Source organism: Halichoerus grypus, chromosome 6 (genome assembly GCF_964656455.1).
Source record: "Halichoerus grypus chromosome 6, mHalGry1.hap1.1, whole genome shotgun sequence".
Lineage (NCBI taxonomy): Eukaryota > Metazoa > Chordata > Mammalia > Carnivora > Phocidae > Halichoerus > Halichoerus grypus.
Window position 1 is genome coordinate 119,063,492 of NC_135717.1, and position 15,220 is coordinate 119,078,711.

At 54.5% G+C, this 15,220-nt stretch overlaps 1 protein-coding gene across 8 annotated transcripts; it reads right to left on the minus strand.

Moving 5' to 3' along the window:
- Positions 1 to 284: 284 nt before the first annotated feature.
- On the minus strand, positions 285 to 15,202 carry ITGB7 (integrin subunit beta 7). Of its 8 annotated transcripts, none has more exons than XM_078076013.1 (17): positions 14,589 to 15,202; positions 12,137 to 12,289; positions 9,499 to 9,546; positions 8,748 to 8,951; positions 6,818 to 7,019; positions 6,552 to 6,722; positions 5,583 to 5,824; positions 5,091 to 5,249; positions 4,678 to 4,773; positions 4,422 to 4,511; positions 3,242 to 3,388; positions 2,708 to 2,901; positions 2,113 to 2,336; positions 1,638 to 1,857; positions 1,292 to 1,500; positions 819 to 976; positions 285 to 560 (listed from the first exon to the last, which is right to left on the minus strand). In XM_078076013.1, the coding sequence occupies exons 4-17, from the start codon at positions 8,946 to 8,948 to the stop codon at positions 480 to 482; spliced, it is 2,394 nt and encodes a 797-aa protein (XP_077932139.1). In that variant the 5' UTR covers positions 8,949 to 8,951; positions 9,499 to 9,546; positions 12,137 to 12,289; positions 14,589 to 15,202; the 3' UTR covers positions 285 to 479. The 8 variants fall into 8 exon arrangements, with proteins under 8 accessions (XP_077932139.1, XP_077932138.1, XP_077932140.1 ...); XM_078076012.1 differs by lacking the exon at positions 14,589 to 15,202 and adding an exon at positions 13,928 to 14,224; XM_078076014.1 differs by lacking the exon at positions 14,589 to 15,202 and adding an exon at positions 13,928 to 13,988 and having other exon boundaries at positions 9,470 to 9,546.
- Between the last annotated feature and the right edge of the window lie 18 nt (positions 15,203 to 15,220).

Here is a 15,220-nt window from a genome sequence, read left to right on the forward strand (position 1 = left end):
AGTAAAAACAGGATATCACTTCTGAATAAGAAAAACAAAACAAAACACGCACGCCAGAACAGAATGAGGTTAGGGTACCAGCGTGTGTCTCAAAGTGTGGCTCTGCAGCCCTTCTGCATCAGCATAGCCTGGGGATTGAGCAGCCCACCCCCAGCGGCCGCTTCCTGAATGTCCTGCACGTCGGGTTAGAGCCAGTCTCCCCACCCTTAGGTGCTGGGGGGAGGACTGAGGCCCAGGCTGCACAGCCTGCTCTGGCCGTGGGTAAAGCAAGATGACCGCTATGCTCTGAGGTAAGAGTCTTTATTGTATACGGGGGCGCAGGGGCTGACCGCCACTCGTGAGGTAGGGAAGCGAGGCTGCGGGGGTAGGCAGCCCTCGGGTGTCAGAATGAAGTAGGTGGTGACCATTCCTCAGTAGTCCCCTACCAGGCTGCTGAGAAGAAAGAGAAGAGCCCTGGGAGGAGTGTTCCTCCCCCCGCTTCAGAGAAGGGGACTCCCTGCCTCCTGAAAGTGGGGGTTGACCGTGGTCGTGATGGCACTTCTGTAGAGAGGATTGCTGTCCTGGGGAGGGAGGTTGGAAACGATGAGGAAAAGTCCCAGGTCTCCTCCTTTATCTAAGCCTAAGAGGCCAACCTCGAGCTTGAGCAGCACCCCAAGAGCTGATGGACGTTAGCAGGGGGGTGGGGCAGAGGAGGCACAGACCAAAGTGAGGGGGATAGCCTAGGTGGAAGGAGTCAGGGCTGAGGGTGGGATGGGAAGCAGAGAGCAAAGAGGTCCTAACCAGGGAGAGCCCAGTAGGGTAGAAGGCAGTCTCCCCACCTGCTTCCAGTTGAGCTGCTGCCGCTCCTTCTCAAAGCGCCTGTATTCTCGGCGATCGTAGATTTCCACAGAAAGCCGGTAAGCCAGGACTATCCCCAGGCCCACTGCCACAATGCCCCCCATGCAGCCCAGCACAATGGCCTGGGTGTGATCTACTCCTATGGACAAGAAACAACACAGCGGGGCATGGGGATTGGTGGGCAGTTGCCCACAGTGTGTCCAGCCTCCCCGTCCCTGCCTGTCATTGAAAACAAAGGGAACCCGGCAGTGGCCAAGGTTATCCTCAGTGGCCAAGGCCTTAGTCTCCTCTAAGTCTCCCATCGCCTCCACTTTTGCCTGGACTCACTGCTCTACTTCAACCCCTAGCCTGGTTTCCCATTCTCTCCACCTCCCCAACCCCAGAGTTCTGAGGCCCTACCCATCAAACTTCCAGGGCTCCCTTCGGCATGTCCACGGCATCCCTGCCCACTTACTCTCTTGGGGTCTCACTCTTAGCACGACCTTGTCTTTGGCTTCCTCCTCCACCAGGAAGAAGAACAGCTGGTTGTCCAGGGTCCTCCCTTTGCACCAGCCATCATCCAGGATAGGGGCGAAAGTCAGAGTCACGTTGGCAGAGGCACAAGCCCTGCTGCAGTTGAGGGCCAGGGGACCAGTCCCAAAGGCCCCACACTCCGCACAGTCCCTGTCCGGTGGACACCAGGAGGTTACCAGCTGGGCAGCTGTCACCCACGCTACATGGCAGGAAGGAGCGGGCCGGTGGAGTGGCTCAGCAAGCCCCGCTGCGCCCCTGCTCCCAGGCTGCCGGACCCGAGGCCTCACCTGTATCTCTCGCAGGACGTCTCGCAGCCTGGGCACTGCTCACAGAGGGCGCCGATGTGGCCGTCCGAGCACTGGCAGCGGTTGCACTCGCAGCGTCCGTGCCCACTGCAGAGATTGCCGTCGGGACTGATACAGCTGTCCGTGTCCCCACTGCACTCGCACGCTCTGCCCGTGTGGTTGGCGTAACAGTGACACAATCCACATCGGCAGCGGCCAAAGCCTGGGGCAGAGCCACGCACGGGCTGACACCCATACTCTTCACACACACTGGCATCACGTGCCACCACGGGCTGCCTAGAGCTGGTCTGCTCCTGTGCATCCAGTTCCCTCCCAAGTGGGCCAGGCACCTGCAACTCCTACACCAGAATCCTCCATACCTGCCCTTAGGGCCATGAAGTTCCCAGACCCTAAATACCCATGGGAGCCACTCTGCGCCCCCCCCCCCCGCCAGCCTTCTCCCAAAGTCTGCAGGTACCTCCACAGAGGACGCCCTCATGGCGCTCACAGCTAGCGTCATCACACTCGCACAGACGCCCGGAGCTCTGTCCACTGCAGCTGCAGCGTCCACAATGACACCGTCCCTTCCCGCTGCACAAGGGCCCCGTCCCGTTGGGGGCCCGGCACCCAGATTCCAGATCCGGGGAGGACAGCTCAGCCTCAGAGCATTCACAGAGTCGACCCAGGCGGCCGGGGGCACAGCTGGGAGGGGAAGGCGGAGGCCGAGTCAGGCAGAGCCAGGCAACGGAAAGGTGGGTCAGAGGGTTTGACCATCCCTTGACCTCTCTTTCCTAGGATCCTCTAAACCTAAGCTCTCAAAAGAGTTGAAGAGAGATGAGTGGCTGAAGGGATGCTGGTGTATGGTTGAGCGCCAAGAAGAGTGGAGGGGGTTCTGGTGGAGGGGAGGGTTTTGGCATATCTGGGAAGCTTCAGATGAAACTAGGGGTGGAGTCTTGGGATGGCTGGAAAAAGATGTCTAGAGACGCCAGTGGGAGGAGAGAAGGGAGAAGAAGAACATCGGGCTCAGTCATGTGTGGGGAGCCACATGGGTGAAAGGAAGCTGGAGCCCTCACCTGCATACCCCGCATTGTAGGAGCCCCTGGCCGTCACTGCAGTGGGGGGCCTGGGGCTGGGTGTCCCCGCAGTTACAATCACACAGCGTGTGCAACTCCACAGTCAGCTCTTCTGAGAAGCCAAGGGCTCGCAGCTTCAGAAGATGGGGCTCTGAGAAGCAGCGGGTAGCTTGGAGAGTAACCAAAAAATTCACCTGAGGACAGTGTGGGCAGAAATCAGACTTAAGGTCCTGTGTCCACACACACACACACACACACACACACACACACACACACACACACACACACACTAAACCTATTGATCCTCCAGAACCTATTCCTTAAGAAATTGAGGGATAGGATCATGCTAACACCCATCTCTTAGACACCCACTGGAGGAAGACACTCATTAAACCCTTTTAGAAAGGATGGATGGAGAACTACCCCATGCTTTTGCATTGTTCTCTGTGTCTGCCCCCCATCTTTTCCTGCCTGCTTCAATTTCCCTCCCCCACCCCCACTTCCTTCCTTCTGCCTATCTCGGCTGGCTCTCACCGTCTGGTTGGTTCGGACGTGGTTGCACTGGCCCCGGTCCCCAGCCTCACTCTCCCTCTTCTCAGGATCCCCACACTGAGATTCATATGAGATGTGGACCCCCGGAGGGAGTGGAGAGTGTTCAAGGGTCACCGTGGATGACAGGCTCTGTGGAAGGGAGACAGTGAGTAACCACGTGAAGGCAGGACTCCAACCCCACCTCGTGTCCTCTCCAGCCATTTCAAATTCCGCCATAATCCTGCCCTCGGCCCACCGTGGGGCCCCTTGCAACGTGCAGCGGCTGCTTCTCAAACCCCAAATCAGGATATATAACCTGTGCGCGTAAAGGGCTCAAGGGCAGAGTCTTTCGATTGAGTTTGCCCTGGGAAATTGGATACTGTCTCAGATTTTTCTCACCGTGGCTTTAGGATGTGATCCCTGTCATAAGAAGTCTACAGCATGGTTACAGAGCTAAGCCCAAGAAACACTTAAGGATCTTTATGGTTCCTTCTACCTGTAAAATTCTGTGGGTCCTGTGAAGAATGTCTCTGAATTATTTGTAAGCTCAGTGAAAGTAGGCTCCAGATGTTTCTTTATGTACGGATCGACTGGGGCATGAATGCCAGCCCTTCTGTCTATTATCTATTTTCAGCCTCCTGTGTCTGTGTCCCCATCTATAAAATGGGGATGCTAATCGTTAGCAAACGGGTTTAGTGGGGTAAATGAGATGGCAAACAGCACGTGCACTTAGGACAGTGCTTGGCACGAAATACCAACTCAATGAATGTTCCTTTCCTTCCTTGCCCAGAGCAGGGCTCCGTGCTCTGCGCAAGCCAGACACCAGATTTACAAATGTCAGACTGGGGGCGCCTGGGTGGCTCAGATGGTTAAGCGTCTGCCTTCAGCTCAGGTCATGATCCCAGGGTCCTCGGATCAAGCCCCGCATCTCTCCCACTCCCCCTGCTTGTGCTCCCTCTCTCACTGTGTCTCTCTCTGTCAAATAAATAAATAAAATCTTAAAAAAAAAAAAAAAAGTCAGACTGGGTGAGTGAACGATGAATGACAGCCATAGGCAAACTGTAGGTAGGAGCTGTGGAGAGCTACCCCAAACAGTGATCAGTCCTTCTTAGTTCTGCCACCTCCCCTGAAGGCCCCTTTCCGGTGCCCGCCCTCGCCATGCTGCCCAGTCCCAGCCCCTCACATTATAAGCGTCCATGATGAGCTGCACCACGTTGCTGGAATCCTCGCTCAACTCCCCCACTGCAGACTTAGGAATCAGCTTACTCAGCTCCTGGGTTATGAGGAGTCGAGAGAAATGGTGGGTCACAGTTAGAGGGAAGTGGGCTTCTGGGGGGTCTGGAAGGAGGGCGAGGGCGTACAGGAAGTTAGAGAATGGGTCTTTGAGGGAGTTGAGAAAGGCTCGTGGCGGGAAGGTCTGGCACTCAGCCAGTTCTCACCTGGTAGACAGGCAGCGTGGCACTGGTGACGGCAAAGATGGGCTGGATGTTTGCCGCAGACAGGGCCTGGGCTACCTGACCCACAGAGGGGTAGTCCTGGGCAGGGGAGCGGGGACAAGGTGAGCACCGCCGCTCTCCCCCACAACATCCAAGGTGCCCTCCGCCCAGGAAATCCGGGAACCAGCGTTCTACCAGCTAGAGGAACCCCGGAGGCTCAGCAAGGAGGAGGGAGGGGCTCGGAGTGGGGTGACACGGGTTTCTGTCTAAGCAGTGGGGGGACATGGAGAAGAGGAGCTGCTGGGGAAGAGAGCAGGGCGGTCACTGGTAAGGGTAAGGAGGTAGGGGTGGGGGTCCTGGGCGTAGAGGAAGGGGGGGCTCAGCTAGGGAGGGGTGGGGCAAGGCTGGGGACTCACAAACTCTGGGCTGCGACTATAGAGGCCATTGCTGTCCAAGTGGCAGTGCCCGTCGCTGGGCATGAAAATGCCACCCAACTTCCCATCCCCAGCCGTGTGGAATGTGTCATCTGAAGTGAACACCAGCAGCCGGGACACATTTCTCCAGCCAATCCGCTCCTGGGGTTGGGGGTTGGACGTAGGCTGTGCCCCTGGGCTCCACGAGCCGCGGATTTGCCAGCCTCATTCTGAGTCAGTTTGAGTATTCCCCTGTCTCCAGTATCCCCCCAAACAGGGTTGCTGCTAGCGGAGGCCTTCTTATGAATTAGAAAGCCATGCCTCTTCCTCAAGATATTTGACTCCAATCCACCAGGTAATTGTTTAAAATGAATATGCAAACTACAGGAACTATGGTACAAAGGGCACCCCTAGAATTGGGCACTGCACGACCCTAGGGGGCAGTCTTGGCCCCAAACAGTGCCTCAGACTCAGATGCCCTCCCCGCCTCCTCACCTGGCAGAGTGCAGCCTGCAGAATGGCATCGAAGCCACCTTCGGGGGAGTCCAGGTTGCCAGACACGCTCTGGCGCCCCACCTCCCGCTCGAAGGCCTCCGCATCCCCGGTCAGGGACAGCACATGGTGAAAGCTGAAGGGGGGCTGGCAGCGCTCCAGCCGGGTGGGGCAGGGGTGGCGAAGTTTGGAGGGCACCGTGCTCACGAAGGGCAGCACCGTTTTGTCCACGAAGGAGCCAAAGCCTGGGAGGGGGGCATCATGAGGGCTGTGCCAGAAGTCACTGGCCGGCAGCCGGGTGGAAGGGCCGCTGCTGAGGACTCAGAAGGCAGAGGTCCATGGGAAGCAGTGGGGCGCGGTCAGGGGGACTGTCACAGAGGAGTAGAGAAGATAAGGAGAGCCAGTGCTCCTGGCGCGCAGGGACCGAGTACCTGGCCGGGGCAAAGGGGTTGGATCCCTGGCTCAGGGCAGTGGGGGCAGGAGGGGATCAAGGGGACGACACAGTGGAGGTCAGGCAGGGTCTCCGGGGGAAGAAGGAGAGGGTGTAGGGTGTAGCGGGAGGCAAAGGAGGGCATCTTGAGCCAGGGAGATGCGAGTGCAGAATGCGCAGCCAGGGACAGTGGCCTTTAGCCCTTGTCCGAGAGACCCAGACAGGGCTGAGACGCTGGCGTCAGGGCAGTATCTGGGTTGGTAGATCCAGGGTGCACTGTCTGACCCCGGGGAGCTGTCTGAACCCCGTCTGGCCAGACTCTGGGACTAAGTCATGTCCCTCCTGTAGAATGAGTGCTCCTACTGGACAGTCTCCTAAATCCCCTCCAGCGCTGTCCTGGAAGATGAACGTCTTTGGGAAGAGACGCCGAAACGTGTGGCCTGGGCAGGTCTGTTAAAAACTGGGAGAGGGCAGGTAGGGCCCCGGGCTTCTGCAGGGGGGAGGCCGAGGGCCGGCGGGGCGCGGGGCGGCGCGGCGCTCACCGATGCGCACCGAGTGCGTGACCTCCTGCAGCCGCAGCAGCAGGGCGTGCCCGAGCTGGCGCACGCGCTCCAGGTCGTCCTTCATGGAGTAGCTCAGGTCCATGAGGTAGTACAGGTCGACCGGGTACCCCTCGGCCCGCAGGAAGCTCACGCGGAGCCGCTGCGGCTCCCCTGGGGGGCGGGCGGGCGGGGGTCAGCCCGGCACCCCCCACCCCCAGCCCGCCCCGCCGCCCCCCCCACGCCCCCGCCCCGCCGGGGGGACTCACCGGGCCGCAGCGTGACCCGGAGCCGCTGCGGCGCCAGCTGCGTGGCCCCCTCGCCGCGGGTGCCCGGGCCCAGCGGCTGGTCCTGCAGCACCTCCAGCCGGCCGCGGGGCTCCTCCAGCTCCCCTGGGGGGCAGCCGCGGGCCAGCAGCTCCTGTCGCCGGGCACAGCGCCGCTCCTCGGCCAGCCCCGACGCGGTGAAGTTCTGAGCCCAAGGGGAGGCGCGTCGGGACTCTGGTCCCCCAGGGAACCCCCCCACCCCCCAGCCCCTGCGATCCAGGCCGCTCCCACCCCTCCCCTCACAGGTCCCTGAGCCCCTCGGATGCCCTCCCCTCCCCGGCCCCCCCACAGCCCCCTCCAACCTGGTCCTGTCCTTCTGGTCAGAGCCCACTTCCTCTAGCACCCCACCTCCCCGATGCTTATCTAGACAACCCCCTTGCCCTAGCCATCTACCTTCTCCTCCCCCCACCCCCACCCCCACCCCAGGGCCACAGACTTCCTGTTGAGATCTCAGGGACCTCACTACCACAAGAAAAGGAGGAGCCTGGCCTCCTAGTCCAACCTCTCCTGCATGCTCAGGCCAGAACGGGAAAGCGGGTCAGGCTAAGTAAGACCCAGGCTAAGTTCCCGGGAAGGGGAAGGACAGGGACAGAAGGACAGGACAGAAGAGGAGACTCTCCCCCACACACATCCCACCCCAGTGTGTCTGGTACCTCTGGGACTGGCTGGAAAGTGGCAGAGGAAGGAAATGGTTACAATGGCTTCTCAGCTGGCCCAGGTGCCTGCCTTAGGCCCAGAGATTGAAGGAGGCAGACACATATCTGCCTGTCTGCCTGGCACCTCCCTGCTCTCTGCCTCGTGCTGACTCGGAATCTCCTCTTCCGGTGCTCCCAGATTCACAACATGCCTTTCTCCTGGGCTGGCTCAGCCTCCGCTCAGCTTCTGTGGCTCTGCATTCTAGCGAGGTTGCCCTCATCGCTGATCTAACTCTCCGTCTTCCTGTGGTAGAGACAGTTCTGCCCCCACCCCCAGCTCAGGTACCCACCATGCTCTGCCACTCCATGAGCCCTGTCTCTTTAAGGCACAAACAAAGAACCGCCTTGTTTGACCAGCCAGGGAGACACCCACTCCCCAGCATCCTTCTTGGCCACTTAGGTAGATCAAACCTGTCCCCCAAAGCCTACACACTTCTACCTCCTTCCCTTCTACTGTCCCAGCCACAGGAAGCTACATACCTTAGGAACGTTATGCACACGCATGCCCAACACAGACTCAGAAACCCAGTCACACACTTTCTGCTAGGGACTAGCCCTCAATGTGATGATGGCATTTGGAGATGGAGCCTCTGGGAAGAACTTAGGGTTAGCTGAGATCATGAAGGGAGAGCCCTCATGATGGGATTAATGCCCTTATAAGAGGAGGCACCAGAGAGCTTGTCTACAGCCTGACTGCAGGCCAGGGAGAGGGCTCTCACGAGGAACCAAATGGGCTGGCACCTTGATCTTGGATTCCTAGCCTCCAGAACTGTGAGAAATGAATTCCTGTTGCTTAAGCCACCCAGTTTGGTATGTTGTTGTGCCACCCGAGCTGACAAATACACTTTCTCGCATGTATACAAGTGCCGCAGCTCCTTCTACCTCTGCACAAGCGTGAGTTCCAGCCAGGACATACTTCTCCAAATTTATGGTCACATGTCTTCTCCAAAGATACACAAATACACAGATACGTAAGCGTACACACACAGGAACCTGGCAAGCATGTGTATGCACACACACACACAATCACACGCAGGAGTCCTGTGTGCTCACATTCAGTCGCACACGGAACTGCAGAGTGCGCCCAGAAAACCACACATTTGCCCCCACAATCACACACGTAGCTCCGTTCTGCACATACACATACGCAGGTTCAAAGGCCACAGGCTCATCTTTACCAGTTGCTTGCACCATGCACAGCTTGGGTGTGAGAGGATGCATTCCCGGCAGGAGGAGGCAGGCTGGCAGGACCCCTGCAGGGATGGCTCGGGATCCCTCCATTCTGTGGCCTTCTCGGGGGATGAGATCTTGGCATCCAATTCACTCTCCCCTCTGCTCAGGATCAGCAGGAAAACAAGGACCATGGACAAAGCCACCATGGCCTGCAATAGGATATAAAAGGGGACACGTGGGTCCTTAGGGAGGACCTCCAAGCTCTCAGTCCTCTAAACTTAGCCTGTGGTTGTCACTCTCAAAACTCTACCTCAGGGGAGGTAGCCTCCCTGGCTTAGTCGGTAAAGCATGCAACTCTTGATCTCAGGGTGATGAGTTTAAGCCCCACCTTGGGTGTAGAGCTTACTTAAGAAAACAAAACAAAACAAAAAAAAGCTTTACCCCAATTATTTTTTTTTTTTACCCCAATTCTTTATCTCCCCTGATAGTCTCCCTGTGGATTCAGCGGTTTCTTTAAAGGGTCAGGAAGAGGCAGCTACCACACCTGGGTAGGAGCCTCAGAGAAGCCCCGACCCTCCTGTGTGCAGATTTTACTAGGCCAAGGTGGGCAAAATGGCCTAACAAGAGTCTGGAGGCTAGGCCCGGAAGCACTAAGGTCTACACCCACCCAGGTCTATTGACCAAGATTCCAAGCCACAGTGGAAACAGAACTGAACAGGAAACAGACCAGGTTCTGGTCCTGCTTCAGTCACTCACTGGCTGTATGGCAGGTCAGACTTTTTCTCTGGGCCTTAGTTTCCACATCTGTAAAGAGAGAGAGTTAAATAAATAATCTGACAGCCTTTGCAGCTTTCATAATCTTGGATTCTAAATGAAGGAACAGGGGCGCCTGGGTGGCTCAGTAGGTTGAGCGTCTGTCTTGGGCTCAGGTCATGATCTCAGGGTCCTGGAACTGAGCCCCATGTCGGGCTCCCTGCTCAACGGGGAGTCTGCTTCTCCCTCTCCCTCTGCCTCCTCCTCACTGCTCATGCTCATGTTCTGTCTCTGTCTCTCTCTCCTTCAAATAAAGAAATGAAATCTTAAAAAAAAGAGAGAGAAAAGAAAACATTAAAAAAATAAACAAATAAAGGAAGAGGATCAAGGGTTCTAAATTTAAGGGAGGAAAGTCAGGGAATAGGAATGAGAGGAAGGAAGGCTGAAGCTGATGAAGGAGTGTGTGAAAGAGGCAGGGAAGGCAGCTGACATGGTAGCAAAAGCAATAAAGATTAGACCATAAGAAAACTTTCTAAAGGTCTGGGATAATGGAGGAAGGCAAGCCACGGTTGGTAAAATTTTCTCTTTCTTGTACTTTGCAAATATAGATTGAAGAAAGAACCTGAAGGCAGGGTAATTCCTGGAATGACCTCTAGGGAGAACTAGGCAAATGTCTGATTGTTAAAAACTTATTAATTAACAATTTGAGTAGGCAAGCCATAACCATGCTTCAAAAATCAAAAAGTTAAGGGAACTCCTGGATGGTGCAGTCGGTTAAGTGTCTGACTCTTGGTTTTCGGCTTGGGTCCTGATATCAGGGTCGTGAGATCAAGCTCCAAGTCCCTCCAGTTCTGTGCTCAGCGCGGCGTCTGCTTGACACTCTCTCTCCCTCTGCCCCTCTCCCCTGCATGCGCACGTGCTCTCTCTCAAATAAATAAATAAATAAATCTTTTTGAAAAATCAAAAAGTTAAATCGCAATGGCCTCTTTTTACAGAGATGGAAAAGCTGATCCTATACTTCCTATGGAATTGCATAGGACCCTGAACAGCCAAAACAATCTTGAAAAGGAATGAAATTTGAGAACTCTCACTTCTCACTTTCAAAACTTACTAGAAAGTTACAGTAATCAAGACAATGGGGTACTGGCATAAGGGTAGGCATATAGATCGATGAAATAAAATTGAGAGTCCAGAAATAAATCCATCCATTTATGGCCGACTGATTTTCAACAAAGGTGCCAAACTATTCAATGGGGAGAGAACAGTCTTCAACAAATGGTGCAGAATGACTGGCTATCCACATGTGAAGGAAGGAAGCTGGACTCCTACCTCACAACATATACAAAAATTAACTGAAAATGAATCAAATACCTAAATGTAAGTCCTTGAACTATAAGTTCTTTGAAGAAAATGGAAGGGTAAATCTTTGTGGCCTTGGACTTGACAATGGATTCTTAACGATGACATCAAAAACACAAGCAACAACAAAAAAAATAGGTCAATTGGACTTCGTAAAAATATAAATATATAAATATAAAACTTCTGTGCATCAAAAAGCACTATGGAGAGAATGAAAATACAGGCTACAGAAAGGGATGAAATATTTGCAAATCATATATCTCGTAAGTATCCAGAATATATAAAGAACACTTACAACTCAACAACAAAAAGGCAAACCACCCCATTTTTAAACGGCAAAGGACTTATGTAGACATTTCTTTGAAGAAGATAGACAAATGGACAACAAGCACAGAAAAAGATGCTCAACACCATTAGTCATCAGGGAAATACCACAGTGAGATACCACTTCACACCCAGTAAATGGCTATAATAAAATTTTTAAAAAATAGAAAAAGAGGATGTGGAGAATATGGAACCATCATACATTGCTGGTGGGAATGTAAAATGGTACAACACAGTTTGATAAATCCTCAGTAAGTTAATTAAAACAAAAATTTGTGCATGAACGTTCATAGCAGTACCATTCACAATAGCCTCAAGGTAGAAACAACGCAAATGTCCATCCGCTGATGAACGGATAAACAGAATGTGCTATAACCACACAATGGAATATTATTTGGCCATAGAAAGGGATGAAGTCCTGACACATGCTCTGATTCAATGAATCTTGCAAACGCGATGCTAAGGGGCGCCTGGGTGGCTCAGTCGTTAAGCGTCTGCCTTCGGCTTAGGTCATGATCCCAGGATCCTGGGATCGAACCCCGCATCGGGCTCCCTGCTCAGCGGGAAGCCTGCTTCTCCCTCTCCCACTCCCCCTGCTTGTGTTCCCTCTCTTGCTGTGTCTCTCTCTCTGTCAAATAAATAAATAAAATCTTTAAAAAAAAAAAAACGCAATGCTAAGTGAACAAAAACAGTCACAAAAGACCACACATTGTATGACTCCGTTCATGTGAACTCTTCTGACTAGACAAATTCACAGAAACAGAAAATAGATGGTGGTTGCCAGGTGTTGAGGAAGAGGGGAGAATGAGGAATAACTGCTTGTTGGGCAGTTTCCTTTTGGAGTGAAGAAAAACTTCTAGAACTAGATAGTGGTGATGGTTGTACAACATTGTAGAAGTACTTAATGCCACTGAAATGCACACTTAAAAATGGTTAAAATGATAAATTTTAGGGGCACCTGGGTGGCTCAGTCGGTTAAGCGTCTGCCTTTGGCTCGGGTTGTGGTCCCAGGGTCCTGGGATCCTGCCCCACGTCGGGCTCCCTGCTCAGCGGGGAGCCTGCTTCTCCCTCTGCCTGCTGCACTCTCTGCTTGTGCTCTCCCTCGCTCTCTCTGGCAAATAAATAAATAAAATATATTTTTAAAAGTCCCTGGAAGAGGATTTGTGGGGTCACTAAATAGGTATCATTTGTAATGTTGGCGCATATCACTGACATAACCTCTTTAGCAACTGTGTCGGTTTATATTCCCACCAGTGGTGTGTGTGTGAGAAAGGCCAACTAAATCCTTGGCCTGACGCATCTGCATCCTCCCCCGCCTGGGTCTAGATTCAGACTGATGCTCTGTACAGCGTGGGGAAGGGGTGGGGTGCCAAGTTGTTGACCTCAGCTGTTCTGCTCCCCCTCCCCACCACTTGGGCCCTCAGGTGCAGTGTATATATATATATATGTCTCCGAGTCCCCCTCCTGTGCAAGGCCGGCCCAGGGCTCAGCCTCTGTAACCTCAACCCTGCTTGCTCAGCAGGCCTGTGGTCGAGGAGGCAGGCAATGCTGCAGCACAAAGCCCCGTTTTGACTCATCTGTCAAGGCGGGGCCCCCAGGATTGGACAGAACCAGAGACCTCAAACCCACTCATCTGCCCTAAAAGGAGCCCCTGGGATTCCCTGCACAGGACTTCCCAACCCCCTTCTCCCAATTTTCCCTCTTCTTGCTAACTTGGGGGTACACGACCTGCTACTTGTTTCTGTTAATGTCTCTCTCCCCCTCCCCTCCAGCTATTCAAAACTTTGGTGACATCTTTCTGCTGCTTTTCTCTTCTCCACTTCTTTACAGGTCTTTGTTTTACTTCCTTTTCCCTCTTATCCTAACCATAGAGCAGCAGAGTTGTCTACTTCATCCCCCTCTTTTTACAAATGGAAACCTGAATCCCGGAGTGATAAGTGACTTGCCCACGGTCACACAGCGAATAGGGATTAAGACAGGTGAGGCTCGGTTTGTTTGCCACTTTCCTCCCCTCCAACCCCAGCACCATCATCATCAAAAGTTATGCCTTCTCCCAACCAGCTCCAGTGGGCTCCACCTGATCCCCTTTCTCTTCCCTTGCCGGGCTCTTCTTCCGTCTTCCCTTCTTTCCCTCTGTAATTGTCCCATTTTCCTGGACTCGATTCTGACTCCAATACACACCCTAACATCCCCCTTCAGCACCTGAGAAACAGCATTTTCCCAGCCCATCCAGATCTCCCAAATCAAGTGGAATCCTCTGCTGCCCATTCGGCGGCACGAGGAGGGAAGAGAACTGAGCCACTGGGCCACGGTCTCCCGGGGCTGTGGTATCCACAGCCAAGGTGCCACTGGCAGAGCTGAGGTGAGCACCGGGCACTGGGAGCAGGGCTATAGCAGCTGGGGACTCAAACTGGGAGAGCCCCACCTTGACATAATCCTTGGCACATGGCGGGCACTCAAATGATGGCAATCATACACCCCCTACCTTCTTTGCCTCCCTCCAGCCCCACTTTTGGGAAACCCATGCAGGAGAGATGGGTAGGGATGGGGGGGGCAGAGCTTGAGAAACTGGAGGAGGGAACTGGGAAGAGGATCTTAGGAATGCAGAAAGGAGTTCAGAGCCTTTCCCCAGTCTCAGCTGGATCCTGGGTGTCTTCAGGTCAGAGCCTGGAGCCCTCTTCCCGGGGGGAGCAGGCGGGAGTTGGGCGCGCAAAGAGAGGAGGCAGAGGGCTGGTGCCCTGGTACTCACGGGCGTGTGCAGAGCAGCCCTTCCTCCAGCAGCCACGGCCTTTGTGTACTGATCTGGGAGGCTGCAGAGGAGGAAGTGACACGCCCTGGGGTGGGGTGGAGGAGATTTCGGGGTGGTGGGGTAACTGACCTAGGAGAAGGTGGAGCCCCTAGGGGTGGAACTGAGCCGAGGGGGGTGATGATACAGGGGTCTGGAAGGAAGCAAGGAAGCTTGTCTGGCTACTGAGCACCTATTACATGCTGGGCGTACCACGATATTATAATTAACCCCTGATATAGTCACAGGTTAATATCCCCCCAGCCCCCAAATTTTACAGATGTAGAGGCTAAGAGGAAAGGTAGATGTTGCGGCTCAGAGGTAAGAAATGAAAATCTTTGCCCAAGGCCACATAGCTAGCAAATGGCTGGTGGGGGGTTTCCATCCTGGGCTGCCCACTTCCTAAATCGATGTGGCCGCTCCACTTCTACATACAAGAACATGACAGGAAAGGCAGACATATGGAGGCAGTAAGTACTGGGAAGGGGGATGTTAGGGACTATGGGCACTAATTTTGAAAACCCAGTGCCCACTCTATCATGCTGGCCGCTGAACTCCATAGGCTCTGGGGCCAAGCTGCCCGAGCTCCAGTCCTGGCTCTCTCATGACAGCAGTGGGAACTTACGTAGTTACTTAGCCTTCCTGTGGCCTCATCTCACCGGTCCCGTGCAACTGAGGATTGCTGCGAGAATTAAATGAGATAATTCACATCAATGGCTTCCAAGAGACCCCGGGACAACCTAAGGGCTTGATAATAGGCTCCGTGGATGAGAAGGAGCTCGGTGAGAAGCGGAGAGGCTGAGAAATTCAAGGTCTGGACAGTTGGGAAGTTGGAGACAGACACAGGGCCAGGCTCAGAGAATGAGACTTGGGGGGGGGGGGCCCACTGTGCCAAGAAGGTGGCGGTGGAGGCTGGGAAAGGCGCAGAGGAGGCGAATGGGAGAAGCCGAGGGTGCGGACATGGCCACTGGAGCCGGGGCGAGGATGAAGCCTGGGACGGAGAAGGGGGTGTGGAGAATACCCGCTCCCAGCCCACACCTGACCGCAGGGAGCTTTGAGAAGGAGCTGGACTGGAGATCTGTGTTCACAGGTCTGCGGCAGGGACTGACATGTCACCACACCTAGACAAGTGTCGATCTCTGTGGGTGTGCAGTGAGCGGCAGGTGGATGGTAGGAGTGCAGCTGCTGGGAGGAGCGCCTGGGACAGGGGGGCTCCTTCCCCGGGGGGGGGGGGCTTCTTCAGGTGGCCTCAGCCTA

Coding starts and splice junctions, on each gene's coding strand:
- ITGB7 (XM_078076013.1), bottom strand. CDS start 8,948: ATGGTGGCTTTGTCCATGGTCCTTGTTTTCCTGCTGATCCTGAGCAGA. Junction 5,825..6,551: donor CACGCACTCGGTGCGCATCG/GTGAGCGCCGCG, acceptor CCCCCCTCCCAG/GCTTTGGCTCCTTCGTGGAC. Junction 4,774..5,090: donor ATAGTCGCAGCCCAGAGTTT/GTGAGTCCCCAG, acceptor TCCCCTGCCCAG/GACTACCCCTCTGTGGGTCA.